The following is a 27,240-nucleotide window of genomic DNA, read 5'->3' as shown; positions in this document are numbered from 1 at the left end:
GCGCCCTGCAGTAATACTCCAGGGCCAGAAGTGCTTAGGCAGGGACAGAAGACATATTATTGATTGAATATAGGCAGTGGGCCTTTGCAAAAAAATTTGTGGGAAAAAATCTATTTGGCCTGCCTGTGACTGTGCTCAGTGTTCTGGGTCTGTCTGTGCTGGGTGTAGTAGTTCTACAAAATCATACGCAGCCAGCTAAGTGTTACAGCAGGCTTGCGCCAAATTATTTCCTGGCTCTGTCTGGGCTGTGAAATCACTGCTGTATTGCAGTCCACAGTGCAACACTCTGCAGTTCTGTGACATACTCCAGGGACAGAAGTGCGTAGGCAGGGACAGAAGACATATTATTGATTGAATATAGGCAGTGGGCCTTTGCTTACAAATTTGTGGGAAAAAATCTATTTGGCCTGCCTGTGACTGTGCTCAGTGTTCTGGGTCTGTCTGTGCTGGGTGTAGTAGTTCTACAAAATCATACGCAGCCAGCTAAGTGTTACAGCAGGCTTGCGCCAAATTATTTCCTGGCTCTGTCTGGGCTGTGAAATCACTGCTGTATTGCAGTCCACAGTGCAACACTCTGCAGTTCTGTGACATACTCCAGGGACAGAAGTGCGTAGGCAGGGACAGAAGACATATTATTGATTGAATATAGGCAGTGGGCCTTTGCTTAAAAATTTGTGGGAAAAAATCTATTTGGCCTGCCTGTGACTGTGCTCAGTGTTCTGGGTCTGTCTGTGCTGGGTGTAGTAGTTCTACAAAATCATACGCAGCCAGCTAAGTGTTACAGCAGGCTTGCGCCAAATTATTTCCTGGCGTTCCGTAAGCGAAGTCAGCCTCCAACCACAGACCAATAAGCGGCACATTTAATTACAGCGTTCTGTTTCTGCATTACTGGTAATACAGCATGCTGAGGGGTAGGGGTAGGCCTAGAGGACGTGGACGCGGCCGAGGACGCGGAGGCCCAAGTCAGGGTGTGGGCACAGGCCGAGCCAGTGCGGTGGCCAGGGGTAGAGGCAGGGCCAGACCGAATAATCCACCAACTGTTTCCCAAAGCGCCCCCTCGCGCCATGCCACCCTGCAGAGGTCAAGGTGCTCTACGGTGTGGCAGTTTTTCACAGAGACGCCTGACGACCGACGAACAGTGGTGTGCAACCTTTGTCGCGCCAAGATCAGCTGGGGGGGCACCACCACCAGCATGCGCAGGCATATGATGGCCAAGCACCCCACAAGGTGGGACGAAGGCCGTTCACCGCCTCCGGTTTGCACCACTGCCTCTTCCCCTGTGCCCCAACCTGCCACTGAGATCCAACCCCCCTCTCAGGGCACAGGCACTACCGTCTCCTGGCCTGCACCCACACCCTCACCTCCGCTGTCCTCAGCCCCATCCACCAATGTCTCTCAGCGCAGCGTCCAGACGTCGATAGCGCCACTGTTTGAGCGCGAGCGCAAGTACGCCGCCACGCACCCGCACGCTCAAGCGTTAAACGTGCACATTGCCAAATTGATCAGCCTGGAGATGCTGCCTTATAGGCTTGTGGAAACGGAGGCTTTCAAAAGCATGATGGCGGCGGCAGCCCCGCACTACTCAGTTCCCAGTCGCCACTACTTTTCCCGATGTGCCGTCCCAGGCCTGCACGACCACGTCTCCCGCAACATTGTACGTGCCCTCACCAACGCGGTTACTGCCAAGGTCCACTTAACTACAGACACGTGGACAAGCACAGGAGGGCAGGGCCACTATATCTCCCTGACAGCACATTGGGTGAATTTAGTGGAGGCTGGGACAGAGTCAGAGCCTGGGACCGCTCACGTCCTACCCACCCCCCGAATTGCGTGCCCCAGCTCGGTGGTGGTATCTGCGGCGGTGTATGCTTCCTCCACTAAACCACCCTCCTCCTCCTCCTCCTCCTCTGTCTCGCAATCAAGATGTGTCAGCAGCAGAACATCGCCAGCAGTCGGTGTCGCGCGGCATGGCAGCTCAGCGGTGGGCAAGCGTCAGCAGGCCGTGCTGAAGCTACTCAGCTTAGGAGATAAGAGGCACATGGCCCAGGAACTACTGCAGGGTCTGACAGAGCAGACCGACCGCTGGCTTGCGCCGCTGAGCCTCCAACCGGGCATGGTCGTGTGTGACAACGGCCGTAACCTGGTGGCGGTTCTGCAGCTCGGCAGCCTCACGCACGTGCCATGCCTGGCCCATGTGTTTAATTTGGTGGTTCAGCGCTTTCTGAAAAGCTACCCACACTTGTCATACCTGCTCGGAAAGGTGCGCCAGCTCTGCGCACATTTCCGCAAGTCCCACACGCACGCTGCCACCCTGCGGACACTGCAACATCGGTTTAATCTGCCAGTGCACCGACTGCTGTGCGACGTGCCCACACAGTGGAACTCTACGCTCCACATGTTGGCCAGGCTCTATGAGCAACGTAGAGCTATTGCGGAATACCAACTCCAACATGGGCGGCGTAGTGGGAGTCAGCCTCCTCAATTATTTACAGAAGAGTGGGCCTGGTTGGCAGCCATCTGCCAGGTCCTTGGAAACTTTGAGGAGTCTACCCAGATGCTGAGCGGGGATGCTGCAATTATTAGCGTCACCATTCCTCTGCTATGCCTCTTGAGAAGTTCCCTGCAAAGCATAAAGGCAGACGCTTTGGAATCGGAAACGGAGGCGGGGGAAGACAGTATGTTGCTGGATAGTCAGAGCACCCTCGTGTCTATATCTCAGCGCGTTGAGGAGGAGGGGGAGGAGCATGAGGAGGAGGGGGAAGAGACAGCTTGGCCCACTGCTGAGGGTACAGATTCAGCTTGCCTGTCATCCTTTCAGCGTGTATGGCCAGAGGAGGAGGAGGAGGAGGAGGAGGATCCTGAAAGTGATCTTCCGAGTGAGGACAGCCATGTGTTGCGTACAGGTACCCTGGCACACATGGCTGACTTCATGTTAGGATGCCTTTCTCGTGACCCTCGCGTTACACGCATTCTGGCCACTACGGATTACTGGGTGTACACACTGCTTGACCCACGGTATAAGGAGAGCCTTTCCACTCTCATTCCCGAAGAGGAAAGGGGTTCGAGAATGATGCTATACCACAGGGCGCTGGTGGACAAACTGATGGTAAACTTCCCATCCGACAGCGCTAGTGGCCGAAGGCGCATTTCCGCGGCCCAGGTAGCAGGGGAGGCGCAGAGATCAGGCAGCATGTACAGCGCAGGCAGGGGAACATTATCCAAGGCCTTTGCCAGCTTTATGGCTCCCCAGCAAGACTGTGTCACCGGTCCCCAGTCAAGGCTGAGTTGGCGGGAGCACTGTAAAAGGATGGTGAGGGAGTACGTAGCCGATCGCACGACCGTCCTCGGTGACGCCTCTGCCCCCTACAACTACTGGGTGTCGAAGCTGGACACGTGGCCTGAACTCGCGCTGTATGCCCTGGAGGTGCTTGCTTGTCCTGCGGCTAGCGTCTTGTCAAAGAGTGTGTTTAGTGTGGCTGGGGGAATCATCACGGATAGGCGTACCCACGTGTCAACCGACAGTGCCGACAGGCTTACACTCATCAAGATGAACAAAGCCTGGATTTCCCCAGACTTCTCTTCTCCACCAGCGGACAGCAGCGATACCTAAACAATACGTAGGCTGCACCCGTGGATGGAAGCATCGTTCTCTATCACCATCCAAAACAGGGACCTTTTTGCTTCATCTATCTGTGTATAATATTCTTCCTCCTCCGCCTGCTCCTCCTCCTGAAACCTCACATAATCATGCCGAACGGGCAATTTTTCTTAGGCCCACAAGGCTCAGTCATATAATTTTTGTAAACAATTTTTATACGTTTCAATGCTCATTAAAGCGTTGAAACTTGCACCTGAACCAATTTTTATTTTTACTGGGCTGCCTCCAGGCCTAGTTACCAATTAAGCCACATTAACCAAAGCGATTAATGGGTTTCACCTGCCCTCTTGGTTGGGCATGGGCAATTTTTCTCAGGTACATTAGTACTGTTGGTACACCAATTTTGGGGGGCCCTCGCCTACAGTGTAATCCAATTAATTTTTTGCCCACCTGCATTACAGCTGACATAACATCAGCTGTGTTGGGCACTGCAATGGGATATATTAATGTACCGCCGGTGGCTTCCTGGCACCCACCCATGCTGTGGGTCCACAGGGAGTTGTAACTGCATGTGTCCGCTTCTAAAGAACCCCAGTGTGACTGGGGCATGCAGTGTGGGCCGAAGCCCACCTGCATTAAACATGACATTACCTCAGCTGTGATGGGCAATGCAATGGGATATATTTATGTACCGCCGGTGGGTTCCAGGGAGCCACCCATGCCGTGGGTCCACAGGGAGTTGTAACTGCATGTGTCCACTTCTAAAGAACCCCGGTCTGACTGGGCATGCAGTGTGGGCCGAAGCCCACCTGCATTAAACATGACATTATTACCTCAGCTGTGATGGGCAATGCAATGGGCTATATTAATGTACCGCCGGTGGCTTCCTGGCACCCACCCATGCTGTGGGTCCACAGGGAGTTGTAACTGCATGTGTCCACTTCTAAAGAACCCCGGTCTGACTGGGGCATGCAGTGTGGGCCGAAGCCCACCTGCATTAAACATGACATTACCTCAGCTGTGATGGGCAATGCAATGGGATATATTTATGTACCGCCGGTGGGTTCCAGGGAGCCACCCATGCCGTGGGTCCACAGGGAGTTGTAACTGCATGTGTCCACTTCTAAAGAACCCCGGTCTGACTGGGGCATGCAGTGTGGGCCGAAGCCCACCTGCATTAAACATGACATTACCTCAGCTGTGATGGGCAATGCAATGGGATATATTTATGTACCGCCGGTGGGTTCCAGGGAGCCACCCATGCCGTGGGTCCACAGGGAGTTGTAACTGCATGTGTCCACTTCTAAAGAACCCCGGTCTGACTGGGGCATGCAGTGTGGGCCGAAGCCCACCTGCATTAAACATGACATTATTACCTCAGCTGTGATGGGCAATGCAATGGAATATATTAATGTACCGCCGGTGGCTTCCTGGCACCCACCCATGCTGTGGGTCCACAGGGAGTTGTAACTGCATGTGTCCACTTGTAAAGAACCCCAGTCTGACTGGGGCATGCAGTGTGGGCCGAAGCCCACCTGCATTAAGCACGACATTACATCAGCTGTGTTGGGCACTGCAATGGGATATATTTATGTACCGCCGGTGGCTTCCTGGCACCCACCCATGCTGTCGGTCCACACGGAGTTGTAACTGCATGTGTCCAGTTCTAAAGAACCCCAGTCTGACTGGGGCATGCAGTGTGGGCCGAAGCCCACCTGCATTAAGCACGACATTACCTCAGCTGTGATGGGCAATGCAATGGGATACATTTATGTACCGCCGGTGGGTTCCAGGGAGCCACCCATGCTGTGGGTGCACACGGAATTCCCATTGCGGAGTTGTACCTGCCTGTGACTATTTATAAAAAACCGCGGTCTGACTGGGGCATGCAGACACCTTGACAGAATGAATAGTGTGTGGCACATAGGTTCCCCATTGCTATGCCCACGTGTGCAGCTCCAGATGGAGGTGGAACAGGATTGGATTTCTCATTGCTTCTGTACAGCATTGTGGACTATCGCCCCTCCCCTTTTAAAGAGGGTCACTGCCTAGCCATGCCAACCCTCTGCAGTGTGTGCCTGCGGTTCCTCTGGCAGACGCACTTACAAATAGACATGAGGGTGGCGTGGCATGAGGGCAGCTGAAGGCTGGGCAGGGACAGTTTGGTGTGCGCTGTGGACACTGGGTCGTGCGGGGGGGGGGGGGGGTTGGTTAGCATGTTACCCAGGAGAAGTGGCAGCGGAGTGTCATGCAGGCAGTGATTGTGCTTTGTTGGAGGTAGTGTGGTGCTTAGCAAAGTTATGTATTGCTAATGAGGGCTTTTCAGAAGTAAAAGTTGTTGGGAGGGGGGAGGGCCCACTCTTGCCGCTATTGTGGCTTAATAGTGGGATCTGTGAACTTGAGATGCAGCCCAACATGTAGCCCCTCACCTGCCCTATCCATTGCTGTGTCGTTCCCATCACTTTCTTGAATTGCCCAGATTTTCACAAACGAAAACCTTAGCGAGCATCGGCGATATACAAAAATGCTCGGGTCGCCCATTGACTTCAATGGGGTTCGTTATTCAAAACGAACCCTTGAGCATCGCGAAAGTTCGTCTCGAGTAACGAGCACCCGAGCATTTTGGTGCTCGCTCATCTCTAGTTAGTTTGTTTAAGGCCTAAATTCCACAAATTCAAGACAAAGGAAAATATGTAGACTATAAAAAGTACTCAACCTGCCTTGACATTTCCCTGTTTTATTCTGTAACAACATTAAATCACTGTGGATTTAATCAAACTTTTTAAAACATTGAGCAACAAAAAATGCTCATCAATATCAGAGTGAAAACAAAGTGATCTACATTTCTGACAATTATATAACGTCTAATGATTAGCTGACAGAATATTCTTTTTTGCCATTAATTCTGCAATAGATATCACACAGTAGGCTACAGTAACTGAGAAGATCCATGTTAGCACAAGCAGGAAGTACAGAGACTTTGTAACCTGGAGTAATGAGTATGGATAGTAAGTAGTGGTTTCTTCATTGTACAGTAGGAGAGAATGATTTCACACAGCAGAGAGTGTCACAATGTAGTTTGCTGGGATGAGACTTATCACGCAGCAGCCATGAATGGAATATTTGCCACACATATCACTGAAAGGGGATGCCCTGTAGCCTAATTTTTAAAGAAGTCATCCTGAAAAGTTTTAAGGGTTCTTTTACGCCAAATCATTTCTTTAACCCCTTCCCCACATATTATGTAAGGGTATGTTATGGCAGGGTGGTACTTCCCACAACATGACATACCCTTACGTCTTGTGGATTGCGCGAGATCATGACAGATCTTGCGCTATCCGGCAGCGGGAGCCGGCTGTCACTGATAGCCGGCCTCCCGCTGCAACAGCTGGGGTGCATTGGAGATGTGATCCCCGCTGTTAAGCCCTTCCCTGTCGCGATCTATATAGATCGCGGCGGGGAAAGGGTTCAAATAGGGAGCGCGCTCCCTCTGTGACGTCAGCAGGCTCTCGCGATGTAATAGCAGAGAGCCCGGCTGGTTGCCATGGTAACAGGACACCACCTATAGGCGTCCTGTATTACCATTGCCTATGATCACTGTAATAGGCAATAAGGCATTGCAGGAGAGAAGTCCTGCAATGCCTTATCACAGCGATCACTGCTGCTATGTTGAAAGTCACCCAGAGTGACACAAATCGTGTAAAAAAAGATAAAAATAATGTACAAAAAATAAAAATGTAACAAAAAATGTAAAAACCCTTTTTTCATGCTTTTTCTCATATTAGCATAAAAAAATCGTTGCGTCCAATAAGTTGAACATGCTTTTTATCTTGCTCGGCAAAAAGCGTAAAAAAAACGCTAAAAAAATGAATGCCTCACAAAAGACGCAATAAAAGTTATTTAAAAAGCCGTATGTACCCTAAAAATGGTAACAATAAAAACTACAGATCATCTCGCAAAAAACTAATGTAAAACTAAAAAAGTTATAGGACTTTGAATGCAGTGATTTAGAAAAAAAAATCTTTTTTTATTGCAGAAGGGCTCAATTACACGGGTGCCTCGGCGCCCGTGTTTCTGCAGGAGAAAGACAGCCGTACCTCAAGATGGACGTCTCTCTGCTGTGCCGAGAGAAAGAACATGTGACCGCCTTCATTGCCGGTTATGTGTTCTTTTTTCAGTGCTGCAGAGAGACATCCGTCTTGAGGTACGGCCATCTTCTACCTGCAATACGGGCTCAATCACACGGGCGCATCGGCGCCTGTGTACGGGTGCCGATGTGCCTGTGTGACTGAGCCTGAAAAGTGTAAAAACCTATAAAAAAAAAGAATTTTGGTATCATTGTAATTGTACCACCCCGCAGAAAAAAAATGTATTGTGTCATTTATGCTGTATAATTAACGCTTTAAAAAAATCCAAAAAAAAATCTGTGGCAGAATTGATGTGTTTTCTCTCCCTATGATCATAAAAAAATAATAAAAGTTTTACAATATAGTCTATGTACCCAAAAATAGCACCAATAAAAACTACAGTTTGCCACGCAAAAAACAAGACCTTTTATGGCCGTGTCGATGGAAAAATAAAAAAGTTATGGCTTTTGAAAAATGGAGATTAAAATCTGCCAAAAATCGTTTGGTCCTTGAGCCAAAAAAAGTCCATGTCCTTAAGGAGTTAAGATATTCTTATCGATTGGCGCTCATCTACCTGGCCTTTATACAGGTCATTCGTTGGGTGATCAATGATATATTCAGACAAGACTATGATTGGGTAAACGAATGTTTGAACAAATTATCATGCACAATACTCAGCCTATGTAAAAAGCTCTGAAGTCAGAGCAGCTTGAAGGATATCAACATTTCAAAAACAGCTGATGCATCTTTTAAAGGTCCAGACACCTAACCAATTACAGCCAATAACTATACCAATCCAACAATAAAATAGTTAAAGAGGTTGTATGATTAAATAAAGTTATCTATTATCGACAAAATAGGAGATAATTATCTGATTGGTGGGGGTCTAATGGCTGGAACCCCCACCAATCAGGAGAATGGGGCTCCCAAAAGTCTGAGATTGAATGTTGTAGTGGTCATGAATGCATACTGTTGCTTTATTCATTTTAATGGGGCTGCCTGAGATAGCCAAGTTCATAATCATAGAATCATAGAATGGTAGAGTTGAAAGGGACCTCCAGGATCATCGGGTCAAATCCCCTGCTCAGTGCATGATTTTCTAAATCATCCCAGACAGATATTTGTCCATAAGGAATATTCTTTCCAGAGATATTTGTCCAGTAGAGATGAGCGAATATACTCGCTAAGGCACATTACTCGAGCGAGTAGTGCCTTAGCCGAGTATCTTCCCGCTCGTCTCTAAAGATTCGGGGGGCGGGGAGCTGCGGGGGAGAGCGGGGAGGAACGGAGGGGAGATCTCTCTCTCCCTCTCTCCCCGCCACTTCTCCCTGCCGCAACTCACCTGTCACCGGCGCCGAATCTTTAGAGACGAGCAGGGAGATACTCGGCTAATGCACTACTCGCTCGAGTAATGTGCCTTAGCGAGTATACTTGCTCATCTCTATTGTCCAGCCTTTGTTTGGACACTTCAATTGAATGAGAACTCACCACCTCCCATTGTAACCTGTTTCACTCATTGATCACCCTCACTGTCAGAAAGTTTTTTCTAATATCTAATTTGTATCTCCTCCCTTTCAGTTTCATTCCATTGCTTCTAGTCTTTCCTTGTGCAGCCCTTCGGATATTTGTAGACAGCTATTAAGTCTCCTCTCAGCCTTCTTTTTTGCAAGCTAAACATTCCCAGATCCTTTTATTGTTCCTCATAGGACATGAGTTGCAGACCGCTCACCATCTTGGTAACTCTTCTCTAAACTTGCTCCAGTTTGTCTATTTCTTTTTAAAGTGGGGTGCCCAGAACTGGACACAGTATTCCAGATGATGTTTGATTAGAGAAGAGTAGAGGGGGATAATTACCTCACGTGATCTAGAGTCTATGCTTCTCTTAACACATCCCAGAATTGCATTTGCCTTTTTGGCTGCTGCATCACATTGTTGACTCATGCTCAGTCTATGATCTATTAGTATACCCAAGTTTTTTTCACATGTGCTGCTGCTTAGCCCAATTCCTCCCAATCTGTATGTGCTTTTTTCATTTTTCTTGACCAGATGTAGGACTTTGGATTTCTCCTTGTTAAAAGCTATTCTGTTAGTCACCACCCACTGTTCAAGCTTTTCTAGATCTTTTTGAATACTTTCCCTCTCTTTTCTAGTGTTAGCTATCCCTCCTAGCTTTGTGTCATTGGCAAATTTGATCAGTTTTCGATCAATTCCCTCCTCCAGATCATTTATAAAAATGTTATACAACACTGGGCCTAGGACAGAGCCTTGTGGTACCCCACTTGATACAATCTTCCACTTGGATGTGCAGCCATTTATGACCACTCGTGGAGTATGATCACTTGGCCAGTTGTGAATTCACCTAACAGTTGCCTTGTCAATCCCATATTTAGTCATTTTTTCAATAAGTATAGTATTAGATACTTTGTCAAATGCTTTACTAAAGTCAAGATATACTATATCCACTGCATTTCCCTGATCAACCCAGTTGGTGTTACTGTCATAGGAGGAAATTAGATTAGTCTCGCAAGACTTGTTTGTTACAAACCCATTCTGGCTCTGGTTAATTACTCCATTTTTATCCAGGTACTTGCATACATGCCGCTTAATAATTTGTTCAAAGATCCTTCCGGGTATAGAAGTCAGGCTCACAGGCCTGTTGTTTCCTGGATCCACCTTATTCCCTTTTTTGAAGATAGGGACAACATTTGCGCTTTTCCAATCTTCTGGGACTTCTTCTGTTCTCCAGGAATTTTCAAAGATTATCGCGAGTAGTTCAGCAGTTGCTTCCTTTAGTATCCTAGGATGTAATTCATCTGGACCTTGAGACTTGAATTAATTTAGGTTAGCTAAGTGTTCCCACATCATCTCTCTGCTTGTAGATAGCCTGCATTCTTTTATTCCCCCAGTAGCACAGGGGAGATCAGTTGATGTTCAATCTACTTTCTGAGAGAAAATAGATACAAAATAGGAATTTAAAAGTTCGGCCTTCTTAACATCATTCTTAACCAATTTACCATTTTCATCCTGTAAGCATTAAAAAGAATCTTTGACTTTTCTTTTGACATTCTCCCAAAATTGCTTTTGGCCTCTGTTGCAAGCCTCAATTCATTATTAGCTTTAGCTTTTCTGACACCTGCCCTACAGTTTCTGCAGACCGCATTATATTCTTCTTTATATATTCCCCCCTCTTTCTAGTTGCTAAACATATTTTTCTTCCTTTTTTAATTTGTGCAAGTTCTGTGTTCATCCATCCTGGTCTCTTTAAATGCTTCCCATTCTTTCTTCTTTTAGGGATTGTTATTGATTGTGCTTTGAGAATCTCATTTCACAATACTTCCCAACCTTCTTGGAAATTTCTGTCCTTAAGAACATCCAGCCATTGGATTCTTCCTATACTCTTTCTGAGTTCATTAAAATCTGCCTTTCTAAAAACCAACCTTAAGGTCTAAGTCTTCTCAGGTCTTCCTCCTCTTTTTATCCAAAATTCAAGGATAGCATGATCACTGCCTCCTAAGGTCTCAGCCACTGTTACTTCCACAACAATTCCCTCCCTTTTGGTAAGAATTAGGTCCAAGATAGCAGATCCCCTTGTTTTCTCTTCTACCTTTTTGGAAGATAAAGTTGTCATAAAGAGTGGATAATAATTTGTTGGATGCATTACTTTTACCTGAGAGAGGTTTCCAACAAATGTCTGGATAGTTAAAATCTCCCATGATCACTATGTCATGCTTTTTTGAGAGCTTGGCCATCTGGTGTAGAAAGAGTTCATCAATATCTTCTGCTTGTCCAGGTGGCCTATAGTAAATGCCTGCAATGGTGTCCTTTCTGTTATTCTCTCCTTGTATTCTTACCCAAACAGTTTCTACAGAACTACCATGCTATGAAGCTTAAATCTCAGTGGAGATGAATATTTTCCTAACATGCAATGCAAAACCTCCTCCCCTTTTTTTAGGCCTGTTTCTAATAAATAGGTTATGTCCTTCAAGCCTTGTATTCCAATCATGTGTATCATTCCTCCGAGTTTCCGTGATGCCTATGACATCATATTTTTCTTTTTGTGTTAGAAGCTCTAATTCTCCATGCTTGTTTCCCATGCTCTATGCATTTGTGTAGAAACATTTTAGTTTGTGATCGGTGTCTCTTGCTCCTCTACTTTCCTTATGAATTTTTTGTCTTTGTTTTTTCTTTCCACTTCTAATAGCAAGGTTTCAAATGTATTAATTAGCTGTATATTTTTACCTGGTCTTTCACTGCCCTTCCCATATTGTTTTAGTTTAAAGCTCTCCTAAAGTTCAAGTGCTCAACTGCGTGACATGAGTGACTACCATTCCATTCATCCAGGGGGCTTTGATATCCTATTCTTGTAAGCAGTGAGGGTTTCAGTGTGAGATTTCACTGATCATAGTGGATACAAGATGACTTTATTTCAAGAGATAACCACTTCAAGTATAAAATTGAACTTTCACTTTAGGGATTGTCCAAAATACCACAGAACTTTTAGAAAAAACTTATACTTTAGCACGATGTTCCCTAATATATAGGCTGGGTTCACACGGGGCGGATTATCGTCGGAAATCTCGCGGTTTGGCCGCAGCAAAAACCGCGAGATTTCCGCCGGGAGAACCGCCGCGGTTTAAGCCGCGGCGGCTTTGAAGCGGTCCGGCCGCATGCTTTTCCATTGCGGCCGGCTCTCCCATAGAGGAGAGCATGGCCGTAACATAAATAAACAAAAATCCGAATGTAAACAGACATGCTGCTTCTTTTGAAACTGCGGCTGCGGCGGCCGCAGCCGCGGTTTCAACCGGATTTACCGCAGCGGATTAGCCGTCCCGTGTGGACGAGGTTTCGGGGAAACCTCGTCCACATGGCTGGCTAATCCCGAGATTAGCGGCCGCGGGCGGTTTTACCGCGGGCGGATCTGCTGCGGCAGAACCGCGGCAAATCCGCCCTGTGTGACCCCTGCCATAAGCATATGAAGAAGTCTCTAATTTCTCAACCTTTTTTTTTTTTACCACAGTGAGAATAGATAAACTGCTAAGTATGTATGAAGACTGAGTGAAGTGCTGGATAAATGAATGTATTTTTATTGCAAAAGCTTACACTAAAATTGAAAACATGTTATAGGCGTTAAAAGTTTAAAGGAATAGTAAAAATATATCTTCAAAAGTAACATATCTCATTCTTGTGCACTTTTAATACATACATTTTAGTGTTGCAGCCAGATGCAAAATTGATCCAAAACAGACTGTATTTCCAACCTTTGATAAAAGCTGTAACTATTATTTCCCATTTTTTTGTTAAACTAAATGAGTGGACAGCAACACTAGTGTTACAACACAGGTATGAAAGCAGAGATATCTCTCCCCAATACTGAGCAGATGACTGTCAGGGTAGCAAGAATGCTAAGAGCACTGCTACTTTGTAGTGTATGCCCAAATGTGGTGTGATTTCTACAGTGGAAAATTCACTGCATATTTTAGTGCAGATCTGTATCAAAATCCATGTCAGAATCTCAATGTGATTTTGTTGCATATTTGAAGGGATAAAATCCACTGTGAACATCCACTACATAATTTGTCATGCTATGGATTTAAAGGGGTTGTCCCGTGAAAGCAAGTGGGTCTATACACTTCTGTATGGCCATATTAATGCACTTTGTAATGTACATTGTGCATTAATTATGAGCCATACAGAAGTTATCAGAAGTTTTTCACTTACCTGCTCCGTTGCTAGCGTCCTCGTTTCCATGGAGCCGTCTAATTTTCAGCGTCTAATCGCCGGATTAGACGCGCTTGCGCAGTCCGGTCTTCTTGTTTTCTGAATGGGGCCGCTCGTGCCGGAGACCGGCTCCTGGTAGCTCCGCCCCGTCACGTGCCGATTCCAGCCAATCAGGAGGCTGGAATCGGCAATGGACCGCACAGAAGCCCTGCGGTCCACCGAGGGAGAAGATCCCGGCGGCCATCTTCAGCAGGTAAGTAAGAAGTCACCGGAGCGCGGGGATTCAGGTAAGCGCTGTGCGGTGTTCTTTTTTAACCCCTGCATCGGGGTTGTCTCGCGCCGAACGGGGGGGGGTTGAAAAAAAAAAAAACCCGTTTCGGCGCGGGACAACCCCTTTAATACTGCAAGTTAATTTATACTAAACATTTTTTCCACAGAGCATGGGTGAGATTTCTTTACAAATCAAAGGGTACATGTAGATAGAAAATCTGACGATACAGAGTACTAAACTAGTCAAAAATTCAAACAGAGGAAATTTATAAGGAAGCAGAGATGACACAAAGGATAAAAGTCACTGGCGTAATATAGGGGATGCGGTTGCACCACGGCCCAGGAGCCTTAGGTAGCCAATAAGGTCTCTATTCTCCATATAGGGAGCCCAGTACTATAAATAAAGCATTATATTTGGGGGCCCTGTTACAGGTTTTGCATTGAGGCCCAGAAGCTTTAAGTTACAACTCTGGAAAGTACCATATATAATCAAGTATAAGCCGACTTTTTCAGCACATTTTTATGCTGAAAAAGCCCTCCTCGGCTTATACTTGAGCGAGGGTCCCATGCACCATTGCCTTCAATGGGGTTGAGGCTGCTGCTGCCCCATTGAAGGCAAAGGTCTGCCGGCAACCCATGCAGTGATTTTCGGGGAAGGGTTTTAAATATAAGCCCTTTCCTGAAAAATCATCCATATTTGTAGTAAAAATTTAAAAAAATCTATACTTGCCTCTCCGCCACTGCCGGGGCTCAGGCACGTTTAGCCGCTTGGGTCCTGTCACTGTAATGAAGTTCTTTCAGCAGGCAGGGATTCAAAATCCCTGCCTGCTGAAAGGGCTGAGTCTGATTGCCTGAGCCCTCAGCCAAACACAGACAGCACTCAGCCATTCATTGAGTGACAGCTGAGTGCTGCCTGCTATACGTCACAGCGCTCAGCCAATCACAGACAGAGCTCGGCGATTCATTGTATTCATGTTAAAATTGGAAAACTCCTTCTGAAAAATTGACTTTTTTATTTTAGATTTTGAATTTATGTCTCATGCAAATGGATTTGATGTTGAACTTCGTCGTCTTAAGTATATTTTTATCTTCTTAGAGACATAACTAATTTAGGCCATCCTTATTGCCTTAGTGACCAAGCCTGTTTGCACCTTAATGACCAGGCCAAATGTTGGAAGTCTTGCATGTGTCACTTTAACATAGAATAGCTGTGTAAAGGTTTTGCATATCCAAGTGATTCTGACATTGTTTTTTCACCACATGCTGTACTTCATTTAGCTGGTGAAAATAGTCAGATAGAATTTGTGCAAATTTATTAAAAGCACCAAAATTGAGAAAATTTGTAAAAAATTGTCATTTTTCACATTTTCAATTGTAATATATCAAATATGTGCAAATATACTGTACACATTTATGATCAGATATATATTTTATTTGTTTACTTTATTTTGGATGCACATTTGAAAAGCTTTAGTTTTTTTTAACCATTTAGGAGATGTACAAATTTAACATTGCTTATCAACATTTTGAGGAACTTTGTTTTCCTACACCAAGCCAAGATTGCAATGGCTCATAGGTGTCCGAATAATAAATACCCCACAAATGACCCCATTTTAAAAACTAAACCCCTTAATGTATTCACTGAGGAGTGTCATGAGTATTTTGACCCCATAGTTTTTTTTCAGGAGTTAATGCAATTTAGAGGAGAAAAAATAAAATTTCATATTTTTGCAAATATGTCAATTTAAAGTCAGGTTTTTGTTTTCTATAGTGCATATGAAAATGAGAATTTACACCCCAAAATGGATACCCCTGTTTGTCCCTTCTTCCATTGTGGCCCTAATATTATGTTCGTATGGACAACGGGACCCAAACTGAAAGGAGCAGCCGGTGGCTTTCAGAACAGAGATTTTGCTTGAAAGTCATTGCACACTTGTAGAGCCCTTGAGTGGCCAAAACGATATAGAATCTCCACAAATGACCCCATTTTGAAAACTAGAACCCTTAATAAATTCATCTAGTGGTGTATTGTGTATTTTGACCCCACCGTTTGTGAATGAATCGAAGCAAAGCAGAAGGAAAAAATTACGATTTACATTTTGTTGGCAATTGTGTCATTTTAAAAAAATTTGTTTTTAAACAGCACACATTTGAATGAAGACGTGCACCCAAATTGAATACCTCTGTTTGTCCTGTGTTCAGATACATACCCCTTGTGGCCCTAATATTATGTCTGTTTGCACATTGGGGCCCAAACCGAAATGAGCAGCCTGTGGCTTTCAGAACAGACATTTTGCTTGAAGGTGATTTAGACCCCATTGCCTAATTGTAGAGCCGTTGAGCCACCAAAATTATGGAGAACCCCCACAAATGACCACAATTTGAAAACTAGACTGATTTAGGTTCTGAAAGCCACCAGCTGCTCCTTTCATTTTGGGCCTCGTTGTGCGTATGAAAATAATATCAGACCCCATAGGAATGAAGACTTGCACCCCAAAATGAATACCCCGGTTTGTCCCTATTCAGAAACATACCTGCTGTGGACCTAAACTTCTGTTTGCATGCACAATGGGGCCCAAACCGAAAGGAGCAGCCGGTGGCTTTCAGAACAGACATTTTGCTTGAAGGTGATTTAGGCACCATTGCCCACTTGTAGAGCCCTTGAGCCACCAAAATGATGGAAAACCCCCCACAAATTACAACATTTTGAAAACTAGACCCCTTAAAGAATTCATCTAGTGGTGTACTGTGTATTTTGACCCCACAGTATTTGAATGAATCTAAGCAAAGCAGAAAGAAATAATTAATAATTAATAGAGATGAGCGAACGTACTCGTCCGAGCTTGATACTCGTTCGAGTATTAGCGTGTTCGAGATGCTCGTTACTCGTGACGAGTACCACGCGATGTTCGAGTTACTTTCACTTTCATCTCTGAGACGTTAGCGCGGTTTTCTGGCCAATAGAAAGACAGGGAAGGCATTACAACTTCCCCCTGCGACGTTCAAACCCTATACCACCCCCCTGCAGTGAGTGGCTGGCGAGATCAGGTGTCACCCGAGTATATAAATCGGCCTCTCCCGCGGCTCGCCACAGATTTATTCTGACAGAGATCAGGGACAGTGCTGCTGGTGCCGGAGCTGCTATAGGGAGAGCGTTAGGAGTATTTTAGGCTTCAAGAACCCCAACGGTCCTTCTTAGGGCCACATCTAACCGTGTGCAGTAGTGTGGAGGCTGCTTTTTGCAGTGTTGCCCTTTTTTTTTTTTGTATATCGGCCGTGCAGAGCATTGCGCTGTGCAGTAATTATACATAGTCCAGGGCCAGTAGTGGTGGTGAGGCAGGGACAGAAGACATATATTTATTGAATATAGGCAGTGGGCCTTTCCAAAAACATTTGGGAAAAAAAATCTATTTGGGCTGCCTGTGACTGTCCTCAGTGTACTGGGTCTGTGCTGGGTGTAGTTGTCCTCCTAATTCATACGCAGCCAGCTAAGTGTTACAGCAGGCTTGCGCAAAATTATTTCCTGGCTCTGTGTTGGCTGTTACATCACCGCTGTATTCCAGTCCATAGTGCAACAGTCTGCAGTTATTTTACATACTCCATGGCCAGTAGTGGTGAGGCAGGGACAGAAGACATATATTTATTGAATATAGGCAGTGGGCCTTTCCAAAAACATTTGGGAAAAAAATCTATTTGGGCTGCCTGTGACTGTCCTCAGTGTACTGGGTCTGTGCTGGGTGTAGTTGTCCTCCTAATTCATACGCAGCCAGCTGTGTTACAGCAGGCTTGCGCAAAATTATTTCCTGGCTCTGCTGTGCATTCCGTAAGCGAAGTCAGCCTCCAACCACAGGCCAATAAGCGGCACATTTAATTACAGCGTTCTGTTTCTGCACTACTGGTAATACACCATGCTGAGGGGTAGGCCTAGAGGACGTGGACGCGGGCGAGGACACGGAGGCCCAAGTCAGGGTGTGGGCACAGGCCGAGCCAGTGCGGTGGCCAGGGGTAGAGGCAGGGCCAGACCGAATAATCCACCAACTGTTTCCCAAAGCGCCCCCTCGCGCCATGCCACCCTGCAGAGGTCAAGGTGCTCTACGGTGTGGCAGTTTTTCACAGAGACGCCTGACGACCGACGAACAGTGGTGTGCAACCTTTGTCGCGCCAAGATCAGCTGGGGAGCCACCACCACCAGCATGCGCAGGCATATGATGGCCAAGCACCCCACAAGGTGGGATGAAGGCCGTTCACTGCCTCCGGTTTGCACCACTGCCTCTCCCCCTGTGCCCCAACCTGCCACTGAGATCCAACCCCCCTCTGAGGACACAGGCACTACCGTCTCCTGGCCTGCACCCACACCCTCACCTCCGCTGTCCTCGGCCCCATCCAGCAATGTCTCTCAGCGCAGCATCCAGACGTCGCTAGCGCCACTGTTTGAGCGCAAGCGCAAGTACGCCACCAGGCACCCGCACGCTCAAGCATTAAACGTGCACATTGCCAAATTGATCAGCCTGGAGATGCTGCCGTATAGGCTTGTGGAAACGGAGGCTTTCAAAAGCATGATGGCGGCGGCGGCCCCGCACAACTCGGTTCCCAGTTGCCACTACTTTTCCTGATGTGCCGTCCCAGCCCTGCACGACCACGTCTCCCGCAACATTGTACGCGCCCTCACCAACGCGGTTACTGCCAAGGTCCACTTAACAACGGACACGTGGACAAGCACAGGCGGGCAGGGCCACTATATCTCCCTGACGGCACATTGGGTGAATTTAGTGGAGGCTGGGACCGAGTCAGAGCCTGGGACCGCTCACGTCCTACCCACCCCCAGAATTGGGGGCCCCAGCTCGGTGCTGGTATCTGCGGCGGTGTATGCTTCCTCCACTAAAGCACCTTCCTCCTCCTCCTCCAACGCAACCTCTGTCTCGCAATCAAGATGTGTCAGCAGCAGCACGTCGCCAGCAGTCGGTGTCGCGCGGCGTGGCAGCACAGCGGTGGGCAAGCGTCAGCAGGCCGTGCTGAAACTACTCAGCTTAGGAGAGAAGAGGCACACGGCCAACGAACTGCTGCAGGGTCTGACAGAGCAGACCGACCGCTGGCTTGCGCCGCTGAGCCTCCAACCGGGCATGGTCGTGTGTGACAACGGCCGTAACCTGGTGGCGGCTCTGCAGCTCGGCAGCCTCACGCACATGCCATGCCTGGCCCATGTCTTTAATTTGGTGGTTCAGCGCTTTCTGAAAACCTACCCACACTTGTCATACCTGCTCGGAAAGGTGCGCCGACTCTGCGCACATTTCCGCAAGTCCAAGACGGACGCTGCCACCCTGCAACATTGGTTTAATCTTCCAGTGCACCGACTGCTGTGCAACGTGCCCACATGATGGAACTCTACGCTCCACATGTTGGCCAGGCTCTATGAGCAGCGTAGAGCTATAGTGGAATACCAACTCCAACATGGGCGGCGCAGTGGGAGTCAGCCTCCTCAATTCTTTACAGAAGAGTGGGCCTGGTTGGCAGACATCTGCCAGGTACTTGGAAACTTTGAGGAGTCTACCCAGATGGTGAGCGGGGATGCTGCAATCATTAGCGTCACCATTCCTCTGCTATGCCTCTTGAGAAGTTACCTGCAAAGCATAAAGGCAGACGCTTTGCACTCGGAAACGGAGGAATGGGAAGACAGTATGTCGCTGGATAGTCAGAGCACCCTCATGTCTATATCTCAGCGTGTTGAGGAGGAGGAGGAGGGGGAGGAGCATGAGGAGGAGGGGGAAGAGACAGCTTGGCCCACTGCTGAGGGTACACATGCTGCTTGCCTGTCATCCTTTCAGCGTGTATGGCCTGAGGAGGAGGAGGAGGATCCTGAAAGTGATCTTCCTAGTGAGGACAGCCATGTGTTGCGTACAGGTACCCTGGCACACATGGCTGACTTCATGTTAGGATGCCTTTCTCGTGACCCTCGCGTTGCACGCATTCTGGCCACGACGGATTACTGGGTGTACACACTGCTCGACCCACGGTATAAGGAGAACCTTTCCTCTCTCATACCCGAAGAGGAAAGGGGTTCGAGAGTGATGCTATACCACAGGACCCTGGCGATCAAACTGATGGTAAAATTCCCATCCGACAGCGCTAGTGGCCGAAGGCGCAGTTCCGAGGGCCAGGTAGCAGGGGTGGCGCAGAGATCAGGCAGCATGTACAGCACAGGCAGGGGAACACTCTCTAAGGCCTTTGACAGCTTTCTGGCTCCCCAGCAAGACTGTGTCACCGCTCCCCAGTCAAGGCTGAGTCGGCGGGAGCACTGTAAAAGGATGGTGAGGGAGTACGTAGCCGATCGCATGACCATCCTCCGTGACGCCTCTGCCCCCTACAACTACTGGGTGTCGAAGCTGGACACGTGGCCTGAACTCGCGCTGTATGCCCTGGAGGTGCTTGCTTGTCCTGCGGCTAGCGTCTTGTCAGAGAGGGTGTTTAGTGCGGCTGGGGGAATCATCACAGATAAGCGTACCCGCCTGTCAACCGACAGTGCCGACAGGCTTACACTCATCAAGATGAACAAAGCCTGGATTTCCCCAGACTTCTCTTCTCCACCAGCGGACAGCAGCGATACCTAAACAATACGTAGGCTGCACCCGCGGATGGAAGCATTGCTCTCTATCACCATCAAAAACGTGGACCTTTTAGCTTCATCAATCTGTGTATAATATTCCTCCTCCTCCGCCTGCTCCTCCTCCTGAAACCTGACGTAATCACGCCGAACGGGCAATTTTTCTTAGGCCCACAAGGACGTTACATCAGCTGTGCTGGGCACTGCAATGGGATATATTTATGTACCGCCGGTGGGTTCCAGGGAGCCACCCATGCTGTGGGTCCACAGGGAGTTGTAACTGCATGTGTCCACTTCTAAAGAACCCCAGTCTGACTGGGGCATGCAGTGTGGGCCGAAGCCCACCTGCATTTAATCGGACGTTACCTCAGCTGTGATGGGCACTGCAATGGGATACATTTATGTACAGCCGGTGGGTTCCAGGGAGCCACCCATGCTGTGGGTCCACAGGGAGTTCTAACTGCATGTGTCCACTTCTAAAGAACCCCAGTCTGACTGGGCCATGCAGTGTGGGCCGAAGCCCACCTGCATTAAACATGACATTACCTCAGCTGTGATGGGGAATGCAATGGGATATATTTATGTACCGCCGGTGGCTTCCTGGCACCCACCCACACTGTGGGTCCACACGGACTTCACAATAGGGAGTTGTACCTGCCTGTGTCTATGAATTAAAAACCCCGGTCAGGTTGGGGCATGCAGTGTGGGCCGAAGCCCACCTGCATTTAATCGGACGTTACCTCAGCTGTGATGGGCACTGCAATGGGATACATTAATGTACAGCCGGTGGGTTCAGGGAGCCACCCATGCTGTGGGTGCACACGGAATTCCCATTGCGGAGTTGTACCTGCCTGTGACTATTTATAAAAAAACGCGGTCTGACTGGGGCATGCAGACACCTTGACAGAATGAATAGTGTGTGGCACATAGGTTCCCCATTGCTATGCCCACGTGTGCAGCTCCTGATGGCGGTGGCACAGGATTATATTTCTCATTGCTTCTCTACAGCATTGTGGGCTATCGCCCCGCCCCTTTTAAAGAGGGTCGCTGCCTAGCCGTGCCAACCCTCTGCAGTGTGTGCCTGCGGTTCCTCCTCATGGCAGATGCACTTATAAATAGACATTAGGGTGGTGTGGCATGAGTGCAGCTGAAGGCTGCGCAGGGACACTTTGGTGTGCGCTGTGGACACTGCATCGTGAGGGGGTGGGCAGCATGTAACCCAGGAGAAGTGGCAGCGGAGTGTCTTGTGTTTTGTTGGAGGTAGTGTGGTGCTTAGCTAAGGTATGCATTGCTAATGAGGGCTTTTCAGAAGTAAAAGTTGTTGGGAGGGGGGGCCCACTCTTACCGCTATTGTGGCTTAATAGTGGGACCTGGGAACTTGAGATGCAGCCCAACATGTAGCCCCTCGCCTGCCCTATCCGTTGCTGTGTCGTTCCCATCACTTTCTTGAATTGCCCAGATTTTCACAAATGGAAACCTTAGCGAGCATCGGCGATATACAAAAATGCTCGAGTCGCCCATTGACTTCAATGGGGTTCGTTACTCGAAACGAACCCTCGAGCATCGCGATAATTTCGTCCCGAGTAACGAGCACCCGAGCATTTTGGTGCTCGCTCATCTCTAGAAAACACCTATTGTCATATAATCAAAAACAATGCAGGAAAATTAGGGATAGGTTTACACCAGCACTAGATTTCTCCACTGTTTAGTTATGGCCTAGAAGCCAAACAAAAGAAAAACTGGAAGTGCTAGATCTGGCATAAGCTGGACCCTCAGGCCTTAGTCAGACGGGCGTTTTTTCCCGCGATTTGCGGATCGCATGAAGGATGCGCATGCGCAAATCGCGTGACCGGGGGCAAAAAATCGCGGGAAAAATCAGCACCTAGCCGCGTTTATCGTCGCAGCAAAACGCCCGTCTGAGCGGAGTAAAATCGCCGTGCGCATCAAAATGCGCATGAAACTTAGCCTGGCCGGAACTTTGTTTTGCAGGACTTTTTCGCACCTTTTTCGCTGTGCACATCAAAATGCGCATGAAACTTAGCCTCCATATTACGACCACCTTGTCAGCCTTTGCCATTTCATTCAAGTTCTCACATCCTACAAGACTATGCACTCGCCAGATGATGGTAGTACAGTGCGGTGTGCTCGCCAGCGAAAAAACGCAGCTAGCTGCAGTAAATGATTTTGGTGCGCACATAAAACGCCGAACGCAGATAGGCGCGATCTGCGAATCGTCATGTACTATAATTTATCGCATATCCGCATAAAAAGCGGACATGTGACCGATACCATAGCGAACCATTGGTTCTATATATGCGCGAATCGCATGCGCATGCGCAAATCGCGCGAAAAAATGCCCATCTGACTAAGGCCTCACAGTGTAGAATAGACCCCATTGACTATGATGAGGTGCGTCTGGTTTCCAAAACACAGGCAGAAATTTTCCCAAACAAAATAGTGTAGCATGCTTTGCTATTTCCACCAGGCTTATGGAATATAAGTACATTTTTTATATTTTTCAGCTACAGCATGCTACATTAGGATCAAGCATTATATATAATGTTAGCTTGTGATTGTGTTAATATCTGCATGTGTTGTGTATGTGGATGTATTCCCTAATTTTTTTTAATATTAGTGTGAAATAATATTCAATTTTTTTTTATTTAGAGAAAAATATTCTTCTGCTTTTGCTTACAGACCTTTCCATATTGTTCATATTTTTATTATTCATCTTCATATTGTTATAATAAGCTTTCTCATATGTGTTTTTGTGAGAAAGAAACTACATGGGGAGTTGCAAAAGACCTAATAAATCTCATTATGAAAAGTACTATGAAATAAAGTGTTTTTCTTATTTTGATTCATGTCCATTCAGTAGGGGTCCTAGTGCTCTGAGCGCTTTTAGCTATTGGTGCAGGCTACAAGATTGACTAAATTATGTTGGTTGTGTGGCATCCAAAGAAAGTTGAGTAGAACCTACAGGAACTAAAATAATATAGACTTTTCCTAGTACTGTTGTCACTTTGTTCTAGCAATGGACAGAGTTTACATCAGTTGAGCCCCCACTAATCAGGCATTGATGGCATATCACCTTTGTGTCTTACTTTACTTCGTAAAATACATTTTGTGTATTTGTTAGGAAGAGTTCTTAGACATAAAAGATACAGTACAAAATATAATAGCTGGATAGTTGGCTAGGCAAAAATAAGGCCATCATCCATTAAGATAAAAAAGATTATCAAGGTCATTGAATAACATTCATGTTTATAAATTATATGTTTACAAATAGTTGTATTAATATTAGTGCGAAGGAAGACAATTGATAAAGACTTCCAACTTTATTTTTCTTTCTTATAGCCAAACCAGCAGCTGATATTTATAAGGATAGATCCTCATGCCATGTGATTTGAACAATTACACGAAAAGCTAATAAAAATTAATCAACAATATAAAAATGCCTTAGATACTTTTACTTTTGTGTAATTTTAAATTTAAAAAAAGTTTATTGGAAGGATACTTATGTGCTGCTATCTGGAGCCCAGGAAGAAGGATAGCATTGCAAACGCAGTCTTTTCTGGACATCCTACAGTGCAGGACATACATGTGAGGATATATCATGATTCATGAACCTTTAAGGAGGGAAAATGCCAGTCATCAAAACTGAATGACCAAATTAGGAGCCTTCTCTAGCAGAAAACTCTAATCTGTTACAGTGTATAAAAGGTATTAGATGTGCTCCACAATGCCATCTGATACATGATCTCAGCTGGAACTTGCACAGGTTTTGCGCATTCCATGGTTGTGGCTCTAGTCAAGTGAGTATGGACACATTCTAAGTTCAGATCTTTCCTCACTTTTCAACAGGTGCTAATAGCATCTCTTAGCTACCTAGCTATAGTTGTTTGGCCATGTGTGAGCACAAACAAATGGTTCTTCTTTCAGATGCTCTATGTCTGGCATAGGTAAACTTTCAGACACTTCTCTTCATCTACTGTCTGTAAGTATCTTTAAGATAGATATATTCCTGAACGAAGACCATTTCGTGATTGATATTGGCAAGGATGAACATTTGCATCTGAAAAAGGTAACACAACCTTATCTTCAGGGAGGGACAGATTAGCTTCCTTGGTGACCAAGGAAAACCATGTTTTCTGATAGGATGAACACGTTTGCCACCTGTAGAGGTTCAAAGGAATGTTTGTATCATTTTTTTAAGAATAGAGGTAAATCCCATCTTTGATAATGGTTGACTCTAGCAGGTCAGCTTTTGAATGGCTATCTGGTACCACTTTATCATGGATTATGATCTATCCAGAACACTGAGATAGCAGAGACCTGGACCTTAATTGTACTGGGGCTCAGCCCCATCCATACTGCAGGAATTGTATGATGTCTTCAAAAGATAGCCTTCTTTATTCACACCATCTTCTAAAAGTGCACAGTATACAGACATAGGTCTTGATTAGGGCTATTCCTCAGGCAGCCAACAGGATGTAAATAATTGTATTGGATAAGCCCTAGTACTTAGTAAAAGCCCATTAATTTTTATGGAATCAGGCAGCATAACTGAAGATTCTTGGAAAACATCCAGTCCAGTGTGGGTGGAATCCTCCAATGGGTTCCCTAACTGATCCTCAGAAGCAGGGAAAACCACACTCTGCTCAGCTAGAATGGTATGACAGCTATTACAGAGACTCTATCTTCCCTGACCTTCACTAGGACTCTCAAGATGAGTGGCACAGAAGAAGACACATAAACCAGGTGGAGATTTCACAGAATGGAAAAGGCATCTAGGATGTGTAGTTGGTTGTAACAATAGATTGTGCAGAACATTTTTGCTTAGGCTTATCACCATCAGGTGTATATCTGGAGGGCCCCATTTCTCAACCAGCTCATCAAATTTCTCTGAATGAAGAGTTAATTCGCCTGGTATTGGCTGGAACCAGCTGATGATCTGCACACACATTGAGTTTACCTCATGGCTGCATCACTAGGGTTCTTAAGTAACTGATTTACTGCTCTGCAGTTGACAATGCAAGTCACAGGATAGCTGGAGGACTTACTCAATGGTGGAGACACTTTTTATGCTACAGACAATTTCATATATACAGTAGTATGGTATACTTTTTTACATATTTTTATTTCCTAGTCTTTTTTTTTACCTTTTTATAGGCAATCCAGTCAAATACTCGATCAATATCAGTAGCCTTTAGAACTTCTTGTGACACCGGATGTGAACTGGCCAAACCATCTAGTAGCATCACTTCATGCAACACATCCGTCAAAAACCTTTGTTTTTCCTGGAAATAAAAGATTTTCTTAGTTAATGTTAGTATTTTCATAATTTTCTTCATGATTTGTCTACTTCACATAAGACTGTTCAATAAGTAGCATTCCTCATAGAGCATTTTTATCATTCGGTGATAGATATCAATCTATCAGTCAGATGAGCGTTTTTTGTTGCGCATGTGTACTTTGCATTTGCAATTTGCATCTATTAGAACCAATGCTTTTGAATGGCAGTGGTCACATGTCCGATTTTTACCTACGCAAAAATTTACATCAGTAAAAAATTGGACAACGAATTGCAAAATGCAACAAACAGCGGCATCAGGATTCTGTAGATGTGACACCCCTGGATGCTGTCACATCCAGGGGCTTTACCTTGTGGTCAATGTGGCCGGTAGCAGCAGTGGTGGCCCCATTGACAACATACAGAGAAGATCGCGATCGTCTGCCTTCAGCTCCGCAGGGAGTCCCCTCATTGAGTTCAATGAATGGCTGAATTCACTGAATGACTGAGCGCCGCTTCTGATTGGCTAAACGCAGGGACCAATCACTGGCAGCGCTCAGCTGTCATTCAATGGCTGAGTGCTGCCTCTGATTGGTCACAGCGCTCAGGCAATCAGAGACAGTGCTTTCTGAGGGGGGGATTTTCAATCCCCGGCCACCAGAAGGGAGACAAACACTGCCGGGGATGGAGCGAAGAGCCAGTCAGCGCTTCTAGGTGAGTTTCACTTTTTTTTGTCTATAGTTAGGGATGGTTTTCAGGGAAAGGCTTATGTGACAGCATTCAAAGGTTTTACATCCAAGGAATCCCCTGCTGCAGCTGTCACAGCCACAGCAGGGGATAGCGATGGCACCGCAAATTTTGAACGCACCCAAGTGCAATATTTAAACTGTGCCGTCCGCTTTGGTAACGCGAATTTGTTGACGCATGCGGTTTGTGTTTTTTTTACGCAACTAAATGCACAACCAAAAAGGCCTGTCTGACTGAGCCCTGATTGTGACCAAGAAAATTAAACACCCAGTTTTTCAATACAATTAAGAATATTTAGGGCTGATTTAACAAATATTACTGTATACATTTTAGAATTTGATTTAAGATCAAATTCTAAAATGTATACAGTAATATTTGTTAAATCAGCCCTAAATATGGAAGATTTAACCGTATAGGTGAACAAAGGACTCATCATGTTGAATCCATAAAAGAGCATCATTATTTGCCTAGATGACTAATTTTGAAATGATTGATTAAAGCAAAACATATAATTATAGAAGTAAAATGCTTTTCTAGCTAGGATTTTGGGGTCCTGTGAAGAAAAGATAAAGTAGAGATATTTGGAAGGAAAAGATTAAATTAAAGTATAAAAAGTAGATAAATTAGCAATAATTTCTAATCTTTGTATGGTTTAAAGCTAAACTTTTAAATGGCTTGGCATGAGTTAACCCTACAATGCATGCTGTAGAATTTTGTATCTTATGATTTAAAGCAAAAAAAAAAAATCATGCATTGTAGGGCTAAAATTAAAAAACAAGAATACTCATCTGTGTTCGATGTCCTGAGGCACGGCTGATCAGGGATGGATTGGCAATATATTCTTCCCGGTGGGCTGATCACCCCTACATACACACTGGGCTGCCGCTGT

The 27,240-nt window shown here is 46.2% G+C and overlaps 1 protein-coding gene across 1 annotated transcript in view; it reads right to left on the bottom strand.

Annotated features, from left to right (window-relative positions):
- Positions 1-27,240, bottom strand: part of TRHDE (thyrotropin releasing hormone degrading enzyme) — an 819,510-nt gene that overhangs the window by 353,536 nt on the left and 438,734 nt on the right. The window contains exon 6 of the mRNA XM_066589876.1: positions 25,474-25,611. Within this exon, the coding sequence (XP_066445973.1) occupies positions 25,474-25,611 (138 nt within the window). The remainder of the gene's footprint in view (positions 1-25,473; positions 25,612-27,240) is intronic.

This window comes from Eleutherodactylus coqui, chromosome 2, assembly GCF_035609145.1.
Source record: "Eleutherodactylus coqui strain aEleCoq1 chromosome 2, aEleCoq1.hap1, whole genome shotgun sequence".
Classification (NCBI taxonomy): domain Eukaryota; kingdom Metazoa; phylum Chordata; class Amphibia; order Anura; family Eleutherodactylidae; genus Eleutherodactylus; species Eleutherodactylus coqui.
The sequence above is the reverse complement of the archived record's forward strand: the minus strand, read 5'-3'. Positions and strand labels throughout refer to the sequence as shown.